Source organism: Coregonus lavaretus (assembly GCF_964263955.1).
Source record: "Coregonus lavaretus genome assembly, chromosome: 17".
Taxonomy (NCBI): domain Eukaryota; kingdom Metazoa; phylum Chordata; class Actinopteri; order Salmoniformes; family Salmonidae; genus Coregonus; species Coregonus lavaretus.
Window position 1 is genome coordinate 4,925,462 of NC_140004.1, and position 22,313 is coordinate 4,947,774.

The following is a 22,313-nucleotide window of genomic DNA, read 5'->3' on the forward strand; positions in this document are numbered from 1 at the left end:
CTCTCTGCTCACAGGGTGTGGAAAGAGTCAGTTTTGCTTCGAAAACGATCTGCAAACTGCATCAGAGGTAACAGTGCAGGGATAGCAGGTCTGAATATTTTCACCTATTGTAATGCATTTCCAGACGTTTCTGAACACTCCTAAATTCATTCCGATGCAGCCATGACCTATATGATTTGTCATAAATGAATGATGAGTGATGAAGAGGCTCCACTAAAAGATGCTAACCTCTCATCAGCACCAAAAACAGAAGTTTTACATCTTGTGTTGTACCATTAGCACATAGTAATATCACAAAAGCAGAGATGATTTTACACTGAAAAAGTCGTTTATTTACCTTGCAGTGAAAAGAAAAAAAAAAACATACATTTCACACCTGTCATTTGGCATCATACCAGAAAAGGGGGGGAGCAGACAGTGTGCTAGAGCTCCATACCAGAACAAAAAGAGGAGCTGCGATGATGTCAGTCAACAGAAAACGTATCTTTAATCAGAGCAGCCTTTATTACAAGCCTTTTAATAACTTCTGCAGTGCAGCACATCCAGGAGTTGGTGTGTATGGTATACAAGGCATGCATAGTGCATGAAGACAGAGTAGAGAGTAACCGTACAAACAAGGAGACCCTGAAGAACAGGAGTGCTTTGCTTCGTTGTATTTTGCAGTCAATGTTCTTCCCTCTGCGGTCTTCATAGATCAGACTCTGAACCCTTTTTCCCCTTCCTGTTTCCCTGCCAATCAGAGGAGACCAGAAAATATGGAGTGAGTACAGAGAGTTTCTTACATAGTTAGTTTGGTGGTCCGCTTGTCTGGGGCTTGACCGTCTCCAAAGGCTTAAGACAGCTCAGGAGATTCAACATTTCATGATAAGTTGTTACTAAACTAATACTCTTCAACTGAAATACACTAACAGTTCAGCATACTTGAGAAGTAATTAATCAAAGCTGGTATATTTATGACATTTTGGCATTACTCAGGCCTCCTTTAAGACTCTATAATGTTTAATCTGTAGGTGCTACAAAGCAAAAATTGGTGTCATATGAAGCTTTAACGCATGCTCTGTAATATGAATAGTATTTAGATTTTAAAAAAGAAAAGAAAAAAGACAAATAAACACCAATAGCCACACCCGTCGCTATGGACGGGCCATAGGGGGGCTTGTGCCCTCCCCCCACTTGAGGTAATTTATTATTAAATATACATACTGTAGTACTGTAGGCTAATAATAATTGTGCCCTGCCCTCCCATGCATTTCATATGCCCCCCTTAAGACTGAGGTCTGGCGACGGGTCAATAGCGTTAACACGTGACCTGTTTATCGCTTTTCCATTTAATCACCGCACGGAACCTGTGAAGCATACGTGTTTCCGCACGGGCCCTTTTAAGCGCAGAACACATCGCTATTGACAATGTGCCATTCTACAAAATCATTTAAACGTTACGCCCAATTACCGAAGCTAGGTTTTTTTCTTTCTGCCTAGGATTCGTGCGCATGTCGTTTTAAACTACTCTCGAGTCAGTACTTTGGGGTTTTATAACAAACTACATTGTTTAGCAAGTCATGTTACCTAGCTAGCTAGCAACATGATAACTTGACCACTGACTATGCACACATTTGGATTGCAAGAACAAAAAACGGAATAGGCTGAAAAGGAACACCTGCCCTCGCCGACTGTAGTGGATCGCCCGTGCCTCCCACCTATGTACTGCAGTCATATCTTAAAAATGGACCAATAGAAGTATAAAGAGGGGTTCTTGCAGATGCAGGAATGCCCCAAATTGTGGCTGCAGTTGCTCCCTTCTCACCAAAAGCGTTGAGCAGAGTGAGGCGGGTGAAAAAGATGGGACAGGCAGAACAGTGACTGTATGCTAGCAGGATAGTCCATATCTCCAATAATCTTTGCTCATAGCGATGTTGTGTTTCCATTAGTGGATGAATTGGTCTAATTTAGCCTGTATGGTAAAGCCTCAATCCTTACCTACCTATTCCAATTCAAATGAGCTTTAAAAAAAAAAAAAAAGTGAATAATGACAACATTTGGCTCATTTTAATTCAAAACAATGCGTTCTAAAATAAATCACATGCCTTGCACGCATGTCTTTCGTGAGTTTAGGCCATAAGTGAGGGTGTGGGAAGGGAAGGAGAGTGTGTAGGCCTGTGTATAAAGTTCTCTGAACAGTAGAAGATTTAAAAGCTATGTATCCATAGAGCCAGTTATTTTTTTCCTATAGTCACACTCATTTAGAATGCCTGAAGCTTTAACAATACTTAAAGATGTGTGTGTGCGCAAGTGTTAAACTTCAGGAACATTGATAAGAGGGAGTAGGCCTACTTAAACATTGGGCGCATTAATAGTTAGCTGTAAATTAGTGACTTTTGTGTTGTTTATAGTGAAAATGCTATTAAAACATTCTGATGTAGCCTAGATAATTGTGTTTCCGTCCCTTGCAATCAAAGCATAGTATGCCTGTAACTCAATGCATTGCTTTTTAAATGGAAAAATCTTTCTTTAGGGCCAAATTTGAGCAAATTAACTAATGCCATTAATGCAATTAATTATTTTAATAGTTTGACAGCCCTAAACATAATATACTATACAGGTATATCAACGTTTCAGAGTGGGAAATCTGCTACTTTTAAAGATTTGGCCCATACTATACAGCAAAATTGGCATAATAGCAATCACAGTCCTCCTACTTGTAAAATTGCACATCCTGCAAATCACCAGCAGAGGGCAACCATTTTCAATATATTTTCACATTCACTCGGTTGATAACGCTTCCAAATTGTATCATCATTCTCAAAGTAGCAGAGATCCCACTCTGTAACTTTGATATGCCCATAGAGTATATTATGTTCAACAATATATAGAACAATTTTCCACATCTAAAATGATTTAATTTAATTTTTTATATTCATGTTTATATTTGTCAATATTCATAAATTAAGTTTAAAAAATGAGTTGGACAAAGTTAATGGTTTCGTTTTGTGTCCGTTTAGAGTACTGTTCTGGAGGGTGAGGACTACTGCTGCTGCACTGTTACCATGGTAATTTCCCTAGAGGTGACTTCCTGCCTGATCTAAGAGTGGAACACACAGATGCACGCGGGCACACACATACCTCAGATTTAAAGACATCACATTCGACTCACAGCTTTACACAGGTTGAACAGCACAACAAACAAACTGGGGTCATTCTACACTGCAACCCTAATCCCTCTCTCTGAACCAGGCGAGAGCTGTTGGTTTGATTTTAGACAGGGACACTTTATGAGATACACTAAATGTGTGTTGTATTGAGTTTTAGTTGCAAGTGTGATGAGTATCTATGTGCAGTCTTACCTGATGGTGTTTTGGCTGATCTGTTTGTAAACCTTTCACTTTTGACTTCTCTTGTTCAAGTGAGGCATGTAGTGATGTCACCTGGAGAGTGAAATAAATGTCATTCAACCAGGATGCCAGCTTTGCACAAGATTAATGGTTTGAGGCACACGCACAGCACACACACACCTGTGAAGACAGCTCCTCTTTGATATTTAGAAGCTCTTCCACCTGCAGTAGGATCTCCGCTTTATCTTTCACTGTGGAGAGAAGAAGAGAATGAATGAGAACAAGTAGGCCTACATAATGCATCAGTAATGGATGACTGTATAGTCTCAGATTTAATTAGGAGTGCAGTAGCTGTACTCTCTCCCTGCTGCAGCATCTTCAGGAGCTGGGAGTTTCTGGCTTTTACTTCTTTGTATTTCACCTGAGGATCGAGAACAATAAATGAGCTCAACATCCCCATGGGGACCATATAGATGTCACACACATTCACACCAACTGTAAATGCCAAATGGCAGCATTCTGTCCTTTGCCTTCGTGACATGCTCCAGCCAAACCCCAGTACAGTATCCCTCCAATGACTCACCTCCCATTGTGAAATGACCTTCTTTAACTTGTCGATTTCTTGGTCTTTCTTCTCCAGGTCGTCCTTTAGCTGCTCAGTTCGGGGGTCCTGGGAGGTGTGATGGGAGTCACAGTTAGGCTCTGAGCGATAGTTACCTTGTCCTCCATGGTCTCATCAGCAGTCACTCCAATGGTCGACTTGTAAATATCATTTGAACACCAAACCATTATGCTTGGAATGAACTGATTTGCAGTCGGTCTCACCGGTTCATGCTCCGTTGAAGTCGTGACCTCGGCGCCAGCGCTGTTAGAAAACTGCTCCCGTCTTTTTTCCTGCTGTACGATTTTGCTAACGTCATCCTCAAGCTTGTTGAAGAACTTGTCTTCTGGAGGTGTGGGCGGTTTGGGCTCCTGGAGAGTGATGTCATCAATGGATTCAGCATTTGAATGATTAAAATCACTCACACACACCCTACACAATTGGCGCTTGTTCACGTCATATCATCACCTGTCCATCACATTCATCCTTACATTACAGGGTTTAAACCCTCGACCGAAGCACTGTAGGGCAAACAGCGAATACAACAATGATGCCATCCCTCACCTCTTTCTCCTGCTTCTTACTCAGCTGATCTGTAAAGGAGAATCGTGGTTTTTAAGGAGAATTCAACAAGTCAAGTGAATGTCATCAAAAAACAGAATAACAACATAAGTGGGACCACTGAGAAAACGAGACATTTATAGCATATTATACACAGCACCTGCTGTTCGTTGATTGCTAAACAAGTAGTCCTAGTGTTACTGCTATGGTGGCATTGTATTGATGAAATGGGGGCAGTGCTCAATGTTAAAGACCCAATGCAGCATCTCAATGTCAAATCATTTCTGGGGAACAATTAAGTACCTTACTGTGATGGTTTTCAATTAAAATGGTCAAAAAAGAAACAAAAATAGCTTCTTAGCCAGTGTAATTTCTCAAGCAAGAATTTAGGTAGGACTGTCTGGTACTGGTCTGAGTGGGGAGTGGAAAACTGAAAACTAGCGATTATTGGGGCGGCAGGTAGCCTAGGAGTTAGCGCGTTGGGCCAGGAACCGAAAGGTTGCTTGTTCGAATCCCGAACCGACAAGGTGAAAAAACGATGTGCCCTTGAGCAAGGCACTTAACCCTAATTGCTCCAAAGTCGCCATTGATAATGACAGACCCTGGCCATGACCCCACTCTCCAAAGGCTGTCTCATGCAAAAAAACAAAAAACATTTCCAATTCACACATACATACTTGTACATGTCTGAAATAGGACAAATATAAGCATTCACCAAATGTTTTCTTATTATAATGTATTATTATTATTATTGGCAGAGAGGTTGGGAACTCTTTCTTATTGGTCTTGTTGGGTTCTAACTTGAATTATACTTATTACTGTCACTATATAATAACTTATTGATTTAGGGGAACAGAAAATATGTGTATGGAAAGTTACTGAGAGAGACGAGGGGGTACAGAAAGTTCCCATCTGTTCAAACACATTATTGTTCTATATTAACAGATTTACCACCGGATGTCACCAGGCAGGCCAAAACTCCTTCCCACCAAAACAGGCTGAAATTTCAAGCAGTCTTTTCAAACAGCCCTTCCACTAAAACGGCATTATTATAATGTTCACAGTATTATTCCAACCTCATCGTGTGCAAATATATATAAAATACAGGAAAATCTGTACTTTTTTGACTGCACTGGGCCTTTAACATAAGAGTAGTTCTAGCCACTGGTGGTCTCACCCCCCTCTGCCTGGAAGTCCTTCAGAGACACAGTCATCTTCTTGTCTTTCCCCTGCTGGCTCTTCTTCTTGTCTTTCTTCCCTGCCGCTGCTCCTCCTCCTCGGGACTTGGGAGAGGGAGTATCTGTTCCATCATCATCCTGACATGAGACAATTTAAAAGAACAGCATCTGCTTTAATGGAACATTCATTTCCTCATCAAAAAATAAACATTTTGGTCAGTAGTTGTATCTCTCTATGGTTCTGATTGCTGTTAATCGTTTAATGATAGATGTTTAGTGACAGCGTGCTGTATAGAGTCCTGCACGGGGCCCTACCCATGCCCGCGGTGTTCAGGTCCTACTCAGGCCCGATTGCTTCTGCCAAATTTAAGGCCCGGCCCTGCCCGAACCCAGAAATACCTTACGTTAGTATCCATTAGCTGCTAGTCTATCTGTCCCTTGCTCCCTGCATGTCTCTGCTTGTGTGAGTATCCATAGCAACGCCTCTGCTTGCTGTTCTGTTCAATGACGAGACGGATAGCAGCTAGCTATAAACTAGCTACTTTTCATCACTCTAAACTTCAACAGAACTCAAGGAACATTATTAATTTCTGTAAAATAATCTCTCCTGTGTACTCTGACAATGTTCTGGTCTTATATTTGACGAGGTTGAAGAACTTCTGACACCATGATATGTACTGCGCAGCAGAGCACAACCAAATGCTGCTGCTCCTCCTTTAAGAAATGGAACACTAGCCACTTTAATAATGTTTACATATCCTGCATTACTCATCTCATATGTACAGTGCCTTGCAAAAGTATTCATCCCCCTTGGTATTTTTCCTATTTTGTTGCATTACAACCTGTAATTTAAATTGATTTTTATTTGGATTTCATGTAATGGACATACACAAAATAGTCCAAATTGGTCAAGTGGAATTTAAAAAAGAACTTGTTTCAAAAAATTCTGAAAAATAAATAACAGAAAAGTGGTGCGTGCATATGTATTCACCCCCTTTGCTATGAAGCCCCTAAATAAGATCTGGTGCAACCAATTACCTTCAGAAGTCACATCATTTCTTAAATAAAGTCCACCTGTGTGCAATCTAAGTGTCACATGATCTGTCACATGTGTACATATACACCTGTCTGAAAGGCCCCAGAGTCTGCAACACCACTAAGCAAGGGGCACCACCAAGCAAGTGGCACCATGAAGACCAAGGAGCTCTCCAAACAGGTCAGGGACAAAGTTGTGGAGAAGTACAGATCAGGGTTGGGTTATAAAAAAATATCTGAAACTTTGAACATTCCATGGAGCACCATTAAATCCATTATAAAAAAATTGAACGAATATGGCACCACAACAAACCTGCCAAGAGAGGGCTGCCCACCAAAACTTACGGACCAGGCAAGGAGGGCATTAATCAGAGAGGCAACAAAGAGACCAAAGATAACCCTGAAGGAGCTGCAAAGCTCCACAGCGGAGATTGGAGTATGTGTCCATAGGACCACTTTAAGCCGTACACTCCACAGAGCTGGGCTTTATGGAAGGGTGGCCAGAAAAAAAGCCATTGCTTAAAGAAAAGAATAAGCACACACGTTTGGTGTTCGCCAAAAGGCATGTGGGAGACTCCCCAAACATATGGAAGATGGTACTCTGGTCAGATGAGACTAAAATTGAGCTTTTTGGCCATGAAGGAAAACGCTATGTCTGGCACAAACCCAACACCTCTCATCACCCCGAGAACACCATCCCCACAGTGAAGCATGGTGGTGGCAGCATCATGCTGTGGGGATGTTTTTCCATCGGCAGGGAAACTGGTCAGAATTGAAGGAATGATGGATGGCGCTAAATTCAGGGAAATTCTTGACGGAAATCTGGTTCAGTCTTCCAGAGATTTGACACTGGGACGGATGTTCACCTTCCAGCAGGACAATGACCCTAAGCATACTGCTAAAGCAACACTCGAGTGGTTTAAGGGGAAACATTTAAATGTCTTGGAATGGCCTAGTCAAAGCCCAGACCTCAATCCAATTGAGAATCTGTGGTATGACTTAAAGATTGCTGTACACCAGCGGAACCCATCCAACTTGAAGGAGCTGGAGCAGTTTTGCCTTGAAGAATGGGCAAAAATCCCAGTGGCTAGATGTGCCAAGCTTATAGAGACATACCAAGAGACTTGCAGCTGTAATTGCTGCAAAAGGTGGCTCTACAAAGTATTGACTTTGGGGGGGTGAATAGTTATGCACGCTTAAGTTCTGTTTTTTTGTCTTCTTTCTTGTTTCACCCCAAAAAATATTTTGCATCTTCAAAGTGGTAAGCATGTTGTGTAAATCAAATGATACAAACCCCCCAAAAATCTATTTTAATTCCAGGTTGTTTATAGGAAAAATGCCAAGGGGGGTGAATACTTTCGCAAGCCACTGTATATACTGTATTCTATACTATTCTACGGTATCTTAGTCACTTTAATCATGTTTACATATCTTGCAATACTCAACTCATATGTATTTACTGTATTCTATACTATTCTACTGTATCTTAGTCCATGCCGCTCTGACATCGCTCGTCCATATATGTATATATTCTTAATTAATTCCTTACTTACTTAGATTTGTGTGTACTGGGTATATGTTGTGAAATTGTTAGATATTACTTGTTTTTAATTACTGCATTGTTGGAGCTAGAAGCACAAGCGTTTCGCAACACCCGCAATAACATCTGCTGAACACATATGTGACCAATAACATTTTATTTGATTTGAAATGGCTCAGCTTCAAAATGATAATGATCAATTTAGTGATACCTGTACCTAGGGCTGTGGCAGTAACAACATTTCATCAGCCGATGACTGTCAAGCAAATAACTGTCGGTCTCAAGGTATTTGACCTTTAACACATAGCCTTCAAGCCTTTTTAAAAAGTCTAATAAATCCATGTAATTTAGCCTACACCTTCACAATAAATCCATTATTTTTTTTAGACAGGTCTAAAAAGCATGATATGAAGAAAATGTAGTCTATTTCAGAAGAACAGAATAGCATACTCTGAGTTGTCCTTATTTTAGGTCCTGATGTGGCTATGCCAAATGGCTGTGGGCTACACTAGTTCATTTAGCAGACAATATTTGCTTATAATTCCGTGGCATTTTTTTATAGTATGAAGAATACAGTTTAACAAAGCTGAATAAAATATAAATATTTTCTCCAACTGATTTGAGGGAGTGCGCACATGCGGCTTTTCTGTGTTGAGCGGTTAACAACGAAATAGGTACTCCTATATGCTTAATTTAACTCTAATGATAATTTGAAAAAAGTAGCTTGAAAGGCATGAGCTCTGCTGAGTTTTTTTGCGCAGGCTGTAAACACTACAAGTCTCTCATTCACAATTTGACAAGGACTTGATAATGCCTTGAATTTCACGGCGGCATCACCTTTGTGGCCGTAATGCACCCTAAAAAAATCCATGCCTTTTGCGGGCTGGAGTGCTGCGTTGTGCCCTTCTCCCTCAGTGTGCTGCGCAACTCGAAAAGTCTCTCACTCATACAGCTCTCCGTCACGTGATCGGGTCTTTCTCACTGGCTACAAGTTAAGAGACACATCCAATTCCGAGGTGCATATTGAAGATGTCGGAAGAACTGTCCACATTTACTTTTCGTCAGCCAACAAGAGGAGTAGGCCTAACGAACTGCAAAAGGACTAGCCTATGTCAATCTACTATCCCCCATTGTACAAAAGTCGACCTATACTATTCTGTCCCAATGTAACAGTGTTGAAATAGACATCCTTAGTTCTATGAGTTGTCATAATTAAGCAGCCAGTTTATGTATATGTAGGTATAGTTGTCGAGCCACCTGCTGTATTATTTGAGTAACTGCATCCCAGTGTATATAATATATGTGCACATGATCACGCAGCATCCAGTCAAAGAGTTGTTAAACTTTGATGGAGGTATGTATCGTGATCCATGCTGCACCCAGTGTTTTCACTTTTTAAATGATATCTAATGTAAGTTAGGCTGAAAACCATATTGTTTTATAAATCACTATCGATGTTGACATGTTATGTGATAGTGTTAGAGTTGTGTCATGTATTTACAATTTTATGGACATTTTATGGACATTATGGACGTTACGCTAAAGGCTAGCTAACGTTCGCCTTGCACTTTCTTTGCTAATGAGGCTAGCCACCTCGTGAAATGTAAATGTATTTTTATTTTATGTTATTTCATGTCACTCAAGATTGCTTGGTGGGTTGCAGTTGTTCTGACGTTTACACAGTGTTGTGTATGTATTTGCAGGTATGTGCTCCCAAATTATATGGAATAATGTTATGTTCCTGTACAGGTGTAGCCTATGTGCTGTGGTGATGTGTTATGGCAGTCAGATGGAGTCATTATAAGTTGAGCGGTCCTCTGTAGCCATGTTGTTATATATGTAATGTATAAAATGTATATTATAAATATACATTTTTATAAAATTGTTACAGTTCCAGTAAAAGTTGTTAAACTTTGGAGATTGCTTGGTGGGTTGCAGTTGTTCGGACGTTTACATAGTGTTATGTATGTATTTGCAGAATAAACAGTGAAAGAACAGCACCGTGTCCTTTGTTGATGAGCCATATGAGAGCTGTTACATTAACATAGTCTGGGACAGTTGTGGGGTGTGATAGATCCCAAATTAATACAACCACTAGCATCAAAAAACCTTTTTTATGCAATGTGGCTGACGCAACAGATCAGAACGTTTAGCTTAAAATGTTGATAAACTATTAAACTATTAGGCTATTAGGCTATTTCTTCACATTTTAAGCGCAGCAATGCGCACACGGCAGTAGGCTATAAGAGCGAATGTTCCATTAGCAGAAAACAGCATTATCAAAAGTGACCGCAAATACAATTATGCATGTAATGCTTTAATTATAAAGGTGCATTTGTATGGTGAAAATAATTTTCCTCAAACTTGAAACTCACTCGCTGCTTATGAACTCAGCAAAAAAAGAAACGTCCTCTCACTGTCAACTGCGATTATATTCAGCAAACTTAACATGTGGTCTTCTGTAGCTCAGCTGGTAGAGCACGGCGCTTGTAACGCCAAGGTAGTGGGTTCGATCACCGGGACCACCCATACACAAAAATGTATGCACGCATGACTGTAAGTCGCTTTGGATAAAAGCGTCTGCTAAATGGCATATTATTATTATTATTATTATGTGTAAATATTTGTATGAACATAACAAGATTCAACAACTGCGACAAACTGAACAAGTTCCACAGACATGTGACTAACAGAAATTGAATCATGTGCCCCTGAACAAAGGGGGGGGGGGGGGTCAAAATCAAAAGTAACAGTCAGTTTCTGGTGTGGCCACCAGCTACATTAAGTACTGCAGTGCATCTCCTCCTCATGGACTGCACCAGATTTGCCAGTTCTTGCTGTGAGATGTTACCCCACTCTTCCACCAAGGCACCTGCAAGTTCCCAGACATTTCTGGAGGGAATGGCCCTAGCCCTCACCCTCCGATCCAACAGGTCCCAGACGTGCTCAATGGGATTGAGATCCGTGCTCTTCGCTGGCCATGGCAGAACACTGACATTCCTGTCTTGCAGGAAATCACGTTGTCATGCTGGAGGGTCATGTCAGGATGAGCCTGCAGGAAGGGTACCACATGAGGGAGGAGGATGTCTTCCCTGTAACGTACAGCGTTGAGATTGCCTGCAATGACAACAAGCTCAGTCCGATGCTGCTGTGACACTCCGCCCCAGATCATGACGGACCATCCACCTCCAAATCGATCCCGCTCCAGAGCACAGGCCTCGGTGTAACGCTCCTTCGACGATAAACGCGAATCCGACCATCACCCCTGGTTTGTGCCCATAGGCAACGTTGTTGCCGGTGATGTCTGGTGAGGACCTGCCTTACAACAGGCCTACAAGCCCTCAGTCCAGCCTCTCTCAGCCAATTGCGGACTGTCTGAGCACTGATGGAGGGATTGTGCGCGTTCCTGGTATAACTCGGGCAGTTGTTGTTGCCATCCTGTACCTGTCCCACAGGTGTGATGTTCGGATGTACCGATCCTGTGCAGGTGTTGTTACACGTGGTCTGCCACTGCGAGGACGATCAGCTGTCTGTCCTGTCTCCCTGTAGCGCTGTCTTAGGCGTCTCACAGTACGGACATTGCAATTTATTGCCCTGGCCACATCTGCTGTCCTCATGCCTCCTTGCAGCATGCCTAAGGCATGTTCACGCAGATGAGCAGGGACCGTGGGCATCTTTCTTTTGGTGTTTTTCAGAGTCAGTAGAAAGGCCTCTTTAGTGTCCTAAATTTTCATAACTGTTACCTTAATTGCCTAACGTCTGTAAGCTGTTAGTGTCTTAACGACCGTTTCACAGGTGCATGTTGATTAATTGTCTATGGTTCATTGAACAAGCATGGGAAACAGTGTTTAAACTCTTTACAATAAAGATCTGTGAAGTTATTTGGATTTTTACAAATTATCTTTGAAAAGACAGGGTCCTGAAAAAGGGACGTTCCTTTTTTTGCTGAGTTTATATGCCAGTTAGGCTCTACACCCCTTGTAAAGCAGATTAATGTGCTTAATTTTAAGAAGTTATTTGGCCACTTTAGTTGTGATATAAACCTTATTAAAACATATAGGCCTATGTTTTACTACATGAGGTGTGCGACTATGATTAGAAGAAAAAAAAAGGCATGGTTTCTTATTCACAAGTGAAAATATATAATTCACAAGTGACAGGCTAATATTGTCACCCATCAGCGTATTCTTGATTTAATCTAGTCTTTACTAAATAATATGTGACATTTGTTTTCTCCCGCAACTGCATAGTCTATAGAAATGTTAAGCAACATCAGCTCATGGGCTCTCATGAAGTGTTCGATTAGATTTTCGAAAACATTTGCATTGATGTCAGAGTGATTAGAGGGACAATAGAGTGCTGAGTACCAGGCAGTTAGCAAGTTTGGGAGGCTACTAATGACCAGCAGCAGCATCAGAGCTTGGAGAAGCCTAGTTACCGTGACTAAACAGTCACGTGGAATTTGACTGCCTTCATGAGTGGTAATAGGGTCACCGCAATAGCCTTACCTGTACCCTAGTTATTAATGAAAAAAACATGCCCTAACACGATGTATAATGTCGGGGCCCATCGGGCTCGGGTAGCATTGGGGCAGTATGGTACCTGTTTGTGCTCCTCAAACTCCAGTTTACTCATAATCAGCGCCTTCTCCAGGTCTGCCTCATACAGCTCGCTCGTTAACTGCATTGGGCAGAAACAAAGACGAAAATTAAGGATGGGATCAGCTGGGGGATATCAGCAAAGGGTAACATCCATAAGCAATCTTTATGTCCATTCATACCCATGTCAGGTGTTACCATGGGCCCTGTTCAGAAACCACCCCTAAGCAATCATGTAGATATTTTTAAAATGGGAGGGGGGGGTTCTGTCGGTTGTACCTGGTAGTCTCTCTGCTTCCATTGCTGCCAGCCTTCCGGGTGCATGGATTGGTCCCCCACCGCGGGATGGAGTAGCTCATTGGCCACACCCTGCAGTGACAGGGAGGGGGGCGGGGCAGAGGACTTCTGAGGGAGCTTCTTAAAGGCAAGACTCCTTAACTGGGGACAGGAGACATCATCAGTCTACAAACTCAGGTGAATTAGGGAAAGTGAAACCTTAGAGACCTGACGTTGGGAACACCAGAAATTGGTGTTCAGCGAGGAGGTTAAATGCCTCTGCCAGTCACCTCATTGGCCTCGCTCTGTTGCTGCTCTCTCTTCTTCTTCCTCTTCTCCTTCTTCTTGTCGTTGCTCGCAGTGGATTTCCCCTCGGTTGCCTTCCCAGGCCGAGCCTTTCCAGAGTCCCGGCCACCTCTGGTCTTTCCTGACTCGGAATCTGAGTCCGAATCAGAGTCGACCTGAAGCAAGGCAAAGCGAGAAGCTGTGGTGTGGACGGAGATCATTGCTGATGCCATCTGCTGACCTGTGCACAACAAAATAAGATACAGGCAGAAAGGAAACATGTCAAATTAGGCAATGGATAACAACAAAACCTTTCTAATCTGAACCTCTACAGTGCAACCCTAATAATAAACAAAAAGAAAGCCATATAAAAACAGACCCAATACCATAGAGATCCTATTAAATTACTAGAGGGGCTATGTCATAAACCCTCAAAGTTCCAGAATGGGATGAAAATTGCAGCCATATTGGTCAGGAAGATATCCAAACCAGTCTAATTGGAAAGAACGGCAGTAGAGGCATAATCCTGATTTTACTTATGCAGGAAAATAAAAGGAAGGTATGTGATGTATCATATCGTCATATTGTCATATACAATGCCTTCAGAAAGTATTCATACCCCTTGACATAATCCACATTGTGTTGTAGCCCGAACTGAAAATGGACAAGATTTTTTCCCCTAATCCATCTACATACAATACCCCATAATTGCAAAAAGTGAAAACATGTTTTTAGAAATTGTAGCAATTTAAAAAAAAATGTAATATATAAATATATAATTTACATAAGTATTTACACCCGAGTAAAGACATGTTAGAATCACCTTTGGCAGCAATTGCCTGCAAGTCTTTCTGGGTAAGTCTCTTAAGAGCTTTGCACACCTGGATTGTACAATATTTGCACATTATTCTTTTTAAAATCTTTCAAGCTCTGTCAAGTTGGTTGTTGATCATCGCTAGACAGCCATTTTCAAGTATTGCCATAGATTTTCAAGCCGATTTAAGTCAAAACTAAAACTAGGCCACTCAGGAACATTCAATGTCGTCTTGGTAAACAACTCCAGTGTGTATCTGGCCCTGTGTTTTAGGTTGTTATCCTGCTGAAAGGTGAATGTCTCCCAGTGCCTGTTGTAAAGCAGACTAAACCAGGTTTTCCTCAAGGATTTTGTCTGTGCTTAGCTCTATTCCTTTTTATTTTTATCTTTAAAAACTCCCTAGTCCTTGCCCATGACAAACATTGGTACTCAGTGATGTGTTGTGTTTGCCCCATACATAATGCATTTGACATTTTAGTCATTTAGCAGACGCTCTTAACCAGAGCGACTTACAGGAGCAATCAGGGTTAAGTGCCTTGCTCAAGGGCACAGACAGATTTTTCACCTAGTCGGCTCGGGGATTAGAACCAGCGACCTTTCGGTTACTGGCACAACGCTCTTAACCACTAAGCTACCTGCCGCCCGTATTCAGGACATGAAGGTAATTTCTTTGACAAATGTTTTGCAGTTTTACTTTAGTGCCTTATTGCAAACAGGATGCATGTTTTGGAATATTTTTTTTCTGTACAGGCTTCCTTCTTTTCACTTGGTCATTTAGGTTAGTATTGTGGAGTAATTACAATGTTGTTGATCCATCCTCAGTTCTCTCCTATCACAGCCATTAAACTAACTGTTTTAAAGTCACCTTTGGCCTCATGGTGAAATCCCTGAGCAGTTTCCATCCTCTCCAGCAACTGAGTTAGGAAGGACGCCTGTATCTTTGCAGGGACTGGGTGTGCTGATACACCATCCAAAGTGTATTTAAACTTCACCATGCTCAAAGGGATATTCAATGTCTGCTTTTAAAAATATATATATATATATATATACACACACACACCCATCTATCAATAGGTGCCCTTCTTTGCGAGACATTGGAAAACCTCCCTGGTCTTTTTGTTTGAATCGGTGTTTGAAATTCACTTCTCGACTGAGGGACCTTACAGATAATTGTATGTGTGGGTTATATAGATGGGGTAGTCATACAAAAATCACATTAAACACTTTTATTGCACACAGAGTGAGTGCATGCAACTTGTGACTTGTTAAGCACATTTTTACAACAACTTATTTAGGCTAACCATAACAAAGGGGTTGAATACGATACTTATTGACTCAAGACATTTCAGCTTTTCATTTTTTTATAATTTGTAAACATTTCTAAAAACATAATTCTACTTTGACATTATGGGTTATTTTGTGTAGGCCAGTGACAAAAAACAACAATTTAATCAATTTTAAATTCAGACTAACAACAAAACAAAATGTCAAGAGGTGTGAATATTTTCTGTTTCTAATTATAAATACAGTATATACGGGGGGGGGGTGTAAATTGCCTCTAAAATATATAAACAGACCAGAAATGTCTAAATGTTGTAAACAGACCAGAAATGTTGTTTATATTCAGCAAACTTAACATGTGTAAATATTTGTATGAACATAACAAGATTCACATAAACTGAACAAGTTCCACAGACATGTGACTAACTGAACAAAGGGGGGGTGGTCAAAATCAAAAGTAACAGTCAGTATCTGGTGTGGCCACCAGCTGCATTAAGTACTGCAGTGCATCTCCTCCTCATGGACTGCACCAGATTTGCCAGTTCTTGCTGTGAGATGTTACCCCACTCTTCCACCAAGGCACCTGCAAGTTCCCGGACATTTCTGGAGGGAATGGCCCTAGCTCTCACCCTCCGATCCAACAGGTCCCAGACATGCTCAATGGGATTGAGATCCGTGCTCTTCGCTGGCCATGGCAGAACACTGTCTTGCAGGAAATCACGCACAAAACGAGCAGTATGGCTGGTGGCATTGTCATGCTGGAGGGTCATGTCAGGATGAGCCTGCAGGAAGGGTACCACATGAGGGAGGAGGATGTCTTCCCTGTAACGCACAGGGTTGAGATTCCCTGCAATGACAACAAGCTCAGTCCAATGATGCTGTGACACACCGCACCAGACCATGACGGACCATCCACCTCCAAATCGATCCCGCTCCAGAGCACAGGCCTGTAAGGTGAAACTTCGCCCCAGTCTGAGGTCCTAAGCAGGTTTTCATCAAGGATATCTCTGTACTTTGCGCCATTCATCTTTGCCTCGATCCTGACTTGTCTCCCAGTCCCTGGCGCTGAAAAACATCCCCACAGCATGATGCTGCCACCACGATGCTTCACCGTAGGGATGGTGTCAGGTTTCCTCCAGACGTGACGCTTGGCATTCAGACTAAAGAGTTCAATCTTGGTTTCATCAGCCCAGAGAATATTGTTTCTCATGGTCTGAGATTCTTTAGTTACCTTTTGGCAAACTCCAAGCGGGCTGTCATGTGCCTTTTACTGAGGAGTGGCTTCCGTCTGGCCAAAAAGAGGAGTGCTGCAGAGATGGTTGTCCTTCTGGAAGGTTCTCCCATCTCCACAGAGGAACTGTGGAGCTCTGTCAGAGTGACCATTGGGTTCTTGGTCACCTCCCTGACCAAGGCCCTTCTCCCCCGATTGCGCAGTTTGGCCGGGCGGCCAGCTCTAGGAAGAGTCTTGGTGGTTCCAAACTTCTTCCATTTAAGAATCATGGAGGCCACTGTGTTCTTGGGGACCTTCAATGCTGCCGAAATGTTTTGGTATCCTTCCCCAGATCTGTGCCTCGACACAATCCTGTCTCTGAGCTCTACGGACAATTCATTCGACCTCATGGCTTGTTTTTGCTCTGACATGCACTGTCAACTGTGGGACCTTATATAGACAGGTGTGTGCCTTTCCAAATCATGTCCAATCAATTGAATTTACCACAGGTGGACTCCAATCAAGTTGTACAAACATCTCAAGGATGATCAATGCAAACAGGATGCGCATGAGCTCAATTTCGAATCTCATAGCAAAGGGTCTGAATACTTACGTAAAAAAAGGTATTTCTGTTTTTCATTTTTAATAAATGTGCAAACATTTCTAACAACCTGTTTTCGCTTTGTCATTATGGGGTTTTGTGTGTAGATTGATGAGGATTTTTTTTTTCTTCATCCATTTTAGAATAAGACTAACGTAATAAAATGTGGAAAAGGGGAAGGGGTCTGAATACGCTGTACTTGCAGTTAAAACACTTTTTTATTTATTTTGTATTTTATTCTTCTAAAACTGGCTGGCTAGCTAACATACAGTGCAGATAAATTCTTCAAAATCATTAGAAATAAGCTTTTTGTGTGGGTATGGAACATTTCTGGGATCTTTTATTTCAGCTCATGAAACATGGGACCAACACTTTACATGTTGCATTTATCTTTTTGTTCAGTTTAGTATTCTAATTCCTAATTCTATGCCCAATACAATGTCAATTCCTGGTTCTACAATTAGCTAGCCTGCCTACTTCTGGTCTTCAACTAAAATACAACTTTTGTTACATAGCCTATGAACCTGTTTTAGCGAGCAAGCACAGTAGTAAAACACTTGCTGGTTAGCTAGCTGGATGGAGATTAGTTTTACATGTCACATGCTACTCATAAACAGCAGCTTGCTGCTGCTGCACTTGCCCAATAATGGACTAAAGGAGCCTAACGTTACACCTTATAGTCCAAGGACCTTACATGTTCTGTTTAAAGGTGATTTGGCTCTGGAAGCCAAAACAGCCAAATACTCCATCTAAACTTGAATTAATTCTCAATTGTGGTACTGTTATCGAAACACAAATCCTCTACTTTCAGATCACATCAGCATACTTTCACAAATGCTAAATACACACTTACTGTACACAGTTTTAATTGGTTTTAACACTGTTGCAGCCGACATAATTTTTCAGTGACATTTTTGTGTCATCTGTCTTCAGTTTACACACAGGTATTCGGAGCAACCTGGTCTCAGACCATTTCGTATTATTCTGTATGTAAATCCGTGACACTCCATTTAGTATCATATGTTACGTTTCATATGGTATGTATTACATTTGTGGATGTCAATCACCATTTCGTATGATACATTACAAATTACAATTCGTATGGGTTACGAATTTGCAAAACGTACGTTACAAATTTGCTAAATGTATATGTTAAAATTATATTTTGTTGTGGCTAACGTTAGCTACAGTGAGGGAAAAAAGTATTTGATCCCCTGCTGATTTTGTACGTTTGCCCACTGACGAAGAAATTATCAGTCTATCATTTTAATGGTAGGTTTATTTGAACAGTGAGAGACAGAATAACAACCAAAAAATCCAGAAAAACGCATGTCAAAAATGTTATAAATTGATTTGCATTTTAATGAGGGAAATAAGTATTTGACCCCTCTGCAAAACATGACTTAGTACTTGGTGGCAAAACCCTTGTTGGCAATCAGAGGTCAGACGTTTCTTGTAGTTGGCCACCAGGTTTGCACACATCTCAGGAGGGATTTTGTTCCACTCCTCTTTGCATATCTTCTCCAAGTCATTAAGGTTTCGAGGCTGACGTTTGGCAACTCGAACCTTCAGCTCCCTCCACAGATTTTCTATGGGATTAAGGTCTGGAGACTGGCTAGGCCACTCCAGGACCTTAATGTGCTTCTTGAGCCACTCCTTTGTTGCCTTGGCCGTGTGTTTTGGGTCATTGTCATGCTGGAATACCCATCCACAACCCATTTTCAATGCCCTGGCTGAGGGAAGGAGGTTCTCACCCAAGATTTGACAGTACATGGCCCCGTCCATTGTCCCTTTGATGCAGTGAAGTTGTCCTGTCTCCTTAGCAGAAAAACACCCCCAAAGCATAATGTTTCCACCTCCATGTTTTACGGTGGGGATGGTGTTCTTGGGGTCATAGGCAGCATTCCTCCTCCTCCAAACACGGCGAGTTGAGTTGATGCCAAAGAGCTCGATTTTGGTCTCATCTGACCACAACACTTTCACCCAGTTCTCCTCTGAATCATTCAGATGTTCATTGGCAAACTTCAGACGGCCCTGTATATGTGCTTTCTTGAGTAGGGGGACCTTGCGGGCGCTGCAGGATTTCAGTCCTTCACGGCGTAGTGTGTTACCAATTGTTTTCTTGGTGACTATGGTCCCAGCTGCCTTGAGATCATTGACAAGATCCTCCCATGTAGTTCTGGGCTGATTCCTCACCGTTCTCATGATCATTGCAACTCCACAAGGTGAGATCTTGCATGGAGTCCCAGGCAGAGGGAGATTGACAGTTATTTTGTGTTTCTTCCATTTGCGAATAATCGCACCAACTGTTGTCACCTTCTCACCAAGCTGCTTGGCGATGGTCTTGTAGCCCATTCCAGCCTTGTGTAGGTTTACAATCTTGTCCCTGACATCCTTGGAGAGCTCTTTGGTCTTGGCCATGGTGGAGAGTTTGGAATCTGATTGATTGATTGATTGCTTCTGTGGACAGGTGTCTTTTATACAGGTAACAAGCTGAGATTAGGAGCACTCCCTTTAAGAGTGTGCTCCTAATCTCAGCTCGTTACCTGTATAAAAGACACCTGGGAGCCAGAAATCTTTGATTGAGAAGGGGTCAAATACTTATTTCCCTCATTAAAATGCAAATCAATTTATAACATTTTTGACATGCGTTTTTCTGGATTTTGTTGTTGTTATTCTGTCTCTCACTGTTCAAATAAACCTACCATTAAAATGATAGACTGATCATTTCTTCGTCAGTGGGCAAAAGTACAAAAATCTGCAGGGGATCAAATACTTTTTTCCCTCACTGTAGGTGGCTATCGCTAACATTGACTAATGTCAGCTAGGCTAGAGGTTTGGGTTAAGTTTAGGAGTTAGGTTAAGGGTTAAGGTTAGGTTGAGGGGAAGGGTTAGCTAAAAGAGTTAAGGTTAGCTAACATGCTAAGTAGCTAAAAAGCAGTAAGTAGTAGAAAAGTTGATAATTAGCAAAAATGCTAAAGTTGTCCGTGATGAGATTCGAACACGCAACCATTGGGTTGCTAGATGTTCACGTTAGGGAAGGTTTAGCTAAAAGGGATATTTATTTATTTATTTTTATTTAACCTTTATTTAACCAGGTAAGCCAGTTGAGAACAAGTTCTCATTTACAACTGCGACCTGGCCAAGATAAAGCAAAGCAGTGCGATAAAAAACAACAACAGAGTTACATATGGGATATACAAAACGTACAGTCAAAAACACAATAGAAAAATAGAAAATCTATATATAGTGGGTGCAAATGTAGTAAGTTATGGAGGTAAGGCAATAAATAGGCCATAGTGCAAAATAATTACAATTTAGTATTAAACACTGGAATGATAGATGTGCAGAAGATGATGTGCAAATAGAAATACTGGGGTGCAAATTAGCAAAATAAATAACAATATGGGGATGAGGTAGTTGGGTGGGCTAATTACAGATGGGCTGTGTACAGGTGCAGTGATCGGTAAACTGCTCTGACAACTGATGCTTAAAGTTAGTGAGGGAGATAAGAGTCTCCAGCTTCAGAGATTTTTGCAGTTCACTCCAGTAATTGGCAGCAGAGAACTGGAAGGAATTGCGGCCAAAGGAGGTGTTGGCTTTGGGGATGACCAGTGAGATATACATAGGCAGGCCAGGATGGATATAGGTCTGTAACATTTTGGATCTAGAGTGTCACCCTCTTTGAAGAGGCCAGCAGTAGCTAAATGCTTGTTGAAATACTCGATTATCATAGATTTATCGTTGGTGACAGTGTTTCCTAGCCTCAGTGCAGTGGGCAGCTGGGAGGAGGTGCTCTTATTCTCCATGGACTTTACAGTGTCCCAAAACCTTTTGGAAAACTTTTTGGAATTAGTGCTACAGGTTAGGGTTAGCTAACATGCTAAGTAGTTGCAAAGTACCTAAAATGTAGTAAGCAGTTGAAAATGTGCTAATTAGGTAAAATTGTCTGTGATGAGATTCGAACGTTTGCGTTATACGCCCGACCAACCACCCTCCCTTTGTCTTAAGTTTCCTTCTGTCTTATGTAACCATACCAAACGTAACACATCATTCTAATTTCACACACCGGATTTACGTTTACCATGTTAGGTCTAGTCTATGAGAGCAGGCTGTTCGGGGAGACATAGCTAATTAGAACAGTGTCTTCCCTCTGGTTTCCGTAAACAAGCGCTGTAACATGGAAATATGGCCGTGTGGGAACCCTAACCTGATAAAGTTGTGTAAGAACATTTTACACAATTATTTCTCGCTGATATGAAATAAGGTCCTTATGCTTCCAATGCCGTACCGCAAGTGGTGCTAATGTTCAGACCGAGCCTCGGGGCACATAAAGAAACTCACCCGTACAGAAGACGACTTTGTACAATTATTTAGCTATGTGTAATGGAATGGAACTGAGTCACGATGAAGGGCTACTGTGCTGGCATTTCACTTCTTTAGCTAACTGGGTTGCCTTTATAGTCGGTTGACACTGTTTCAAACTAAAGTTTACAACTCGGCGCAGAGGGAAGTTGGCATTAGGTTATTGGATATCTAGCTAAAGTAACGTTAGTTAACTTGTGTTACCGAAAGAAACCGTGTCGTCCGATTAGCTTGGTTCAACGAAAGCATCGAATGTTGTTGCCTAGCTAGCTAGCTCAGTCAGAAATAGAACAGTTCTAGCTAAATGGCTAGCTAGCACATATAGCTACATATTGCAGCCATATCCATGTGTTGCAGCTGTAAACTAGCTAAGTAGCTAGCTCGTATTATGGTTCGTTTACATGACAGACTCAAATGCTTTTATAATTTGGAAATCAAATCAGTTCATTAAATATTGCATTGGGTATGTTTGAGGGAAAATATTAATACAATAAAAAATGTAATTCAAAACATACTTTCACCTGTTCAAGTAGTTAGCTAGCTAGATATCACACGTTCACCACTTTCCGTTGGCAAAGTAACTACGGTGGCCCAGTTGGCCAAAAAGTATTCTGCAAGACAAAACGGGGCCGTGATGGC

General features: G+C 41.5%; 1 protein-coding gene across 2 annotated transcripts; it reads right to left on the reverse strand.

Moving 5' to 3' along the window:
- Window positions 1-306: 306 nt before the first annotated feature.
- LOC311145092 (G kinase-anchoring protein 1-like) lies at window positions 307-22,272 on the reverse strand. Of its 2 annotated transcripts, none has more exons than XM_084181274.1 (12): window positions 22,196-22,272; window positions 13,409-13,644; window positions 13,122-13,280; window positions 12,847-12,924; window positions 5,669-5,807; window positions 4,495-4,523; window positions 4,155-4,301; window positions 3,913-3,999; window positions 3,687-3,750; window positions 3,510-3,580; window positions 3,342-3,422; window positions 307-729 (listed from the first exon to the last, which is right to left on the reverse strand). In XM_084181274.1, exons 2-12 carry the CDS (start codon window positions 13,634-13,636, stop codon window positions 688-690), a joined length of 1,125 nt encoding a protein of 374 aa, XP_084037400.1. In that variant the 5' UTR covers window positions 13,637-13,644; window positions 22,196-22,272; the 3' UTR covers window positions 307-687. The 2 variants fall into 2 exon arrangements, with proteins under 2 accessions (XP_084037400.1, XP_084037399.1); XM_084181273.1 differs by having other exon boundaries at window positions 22,190-22,266.
- Between the last annotated feature and the right edge of the window lie 41 nt (window positions 22,273-22,313).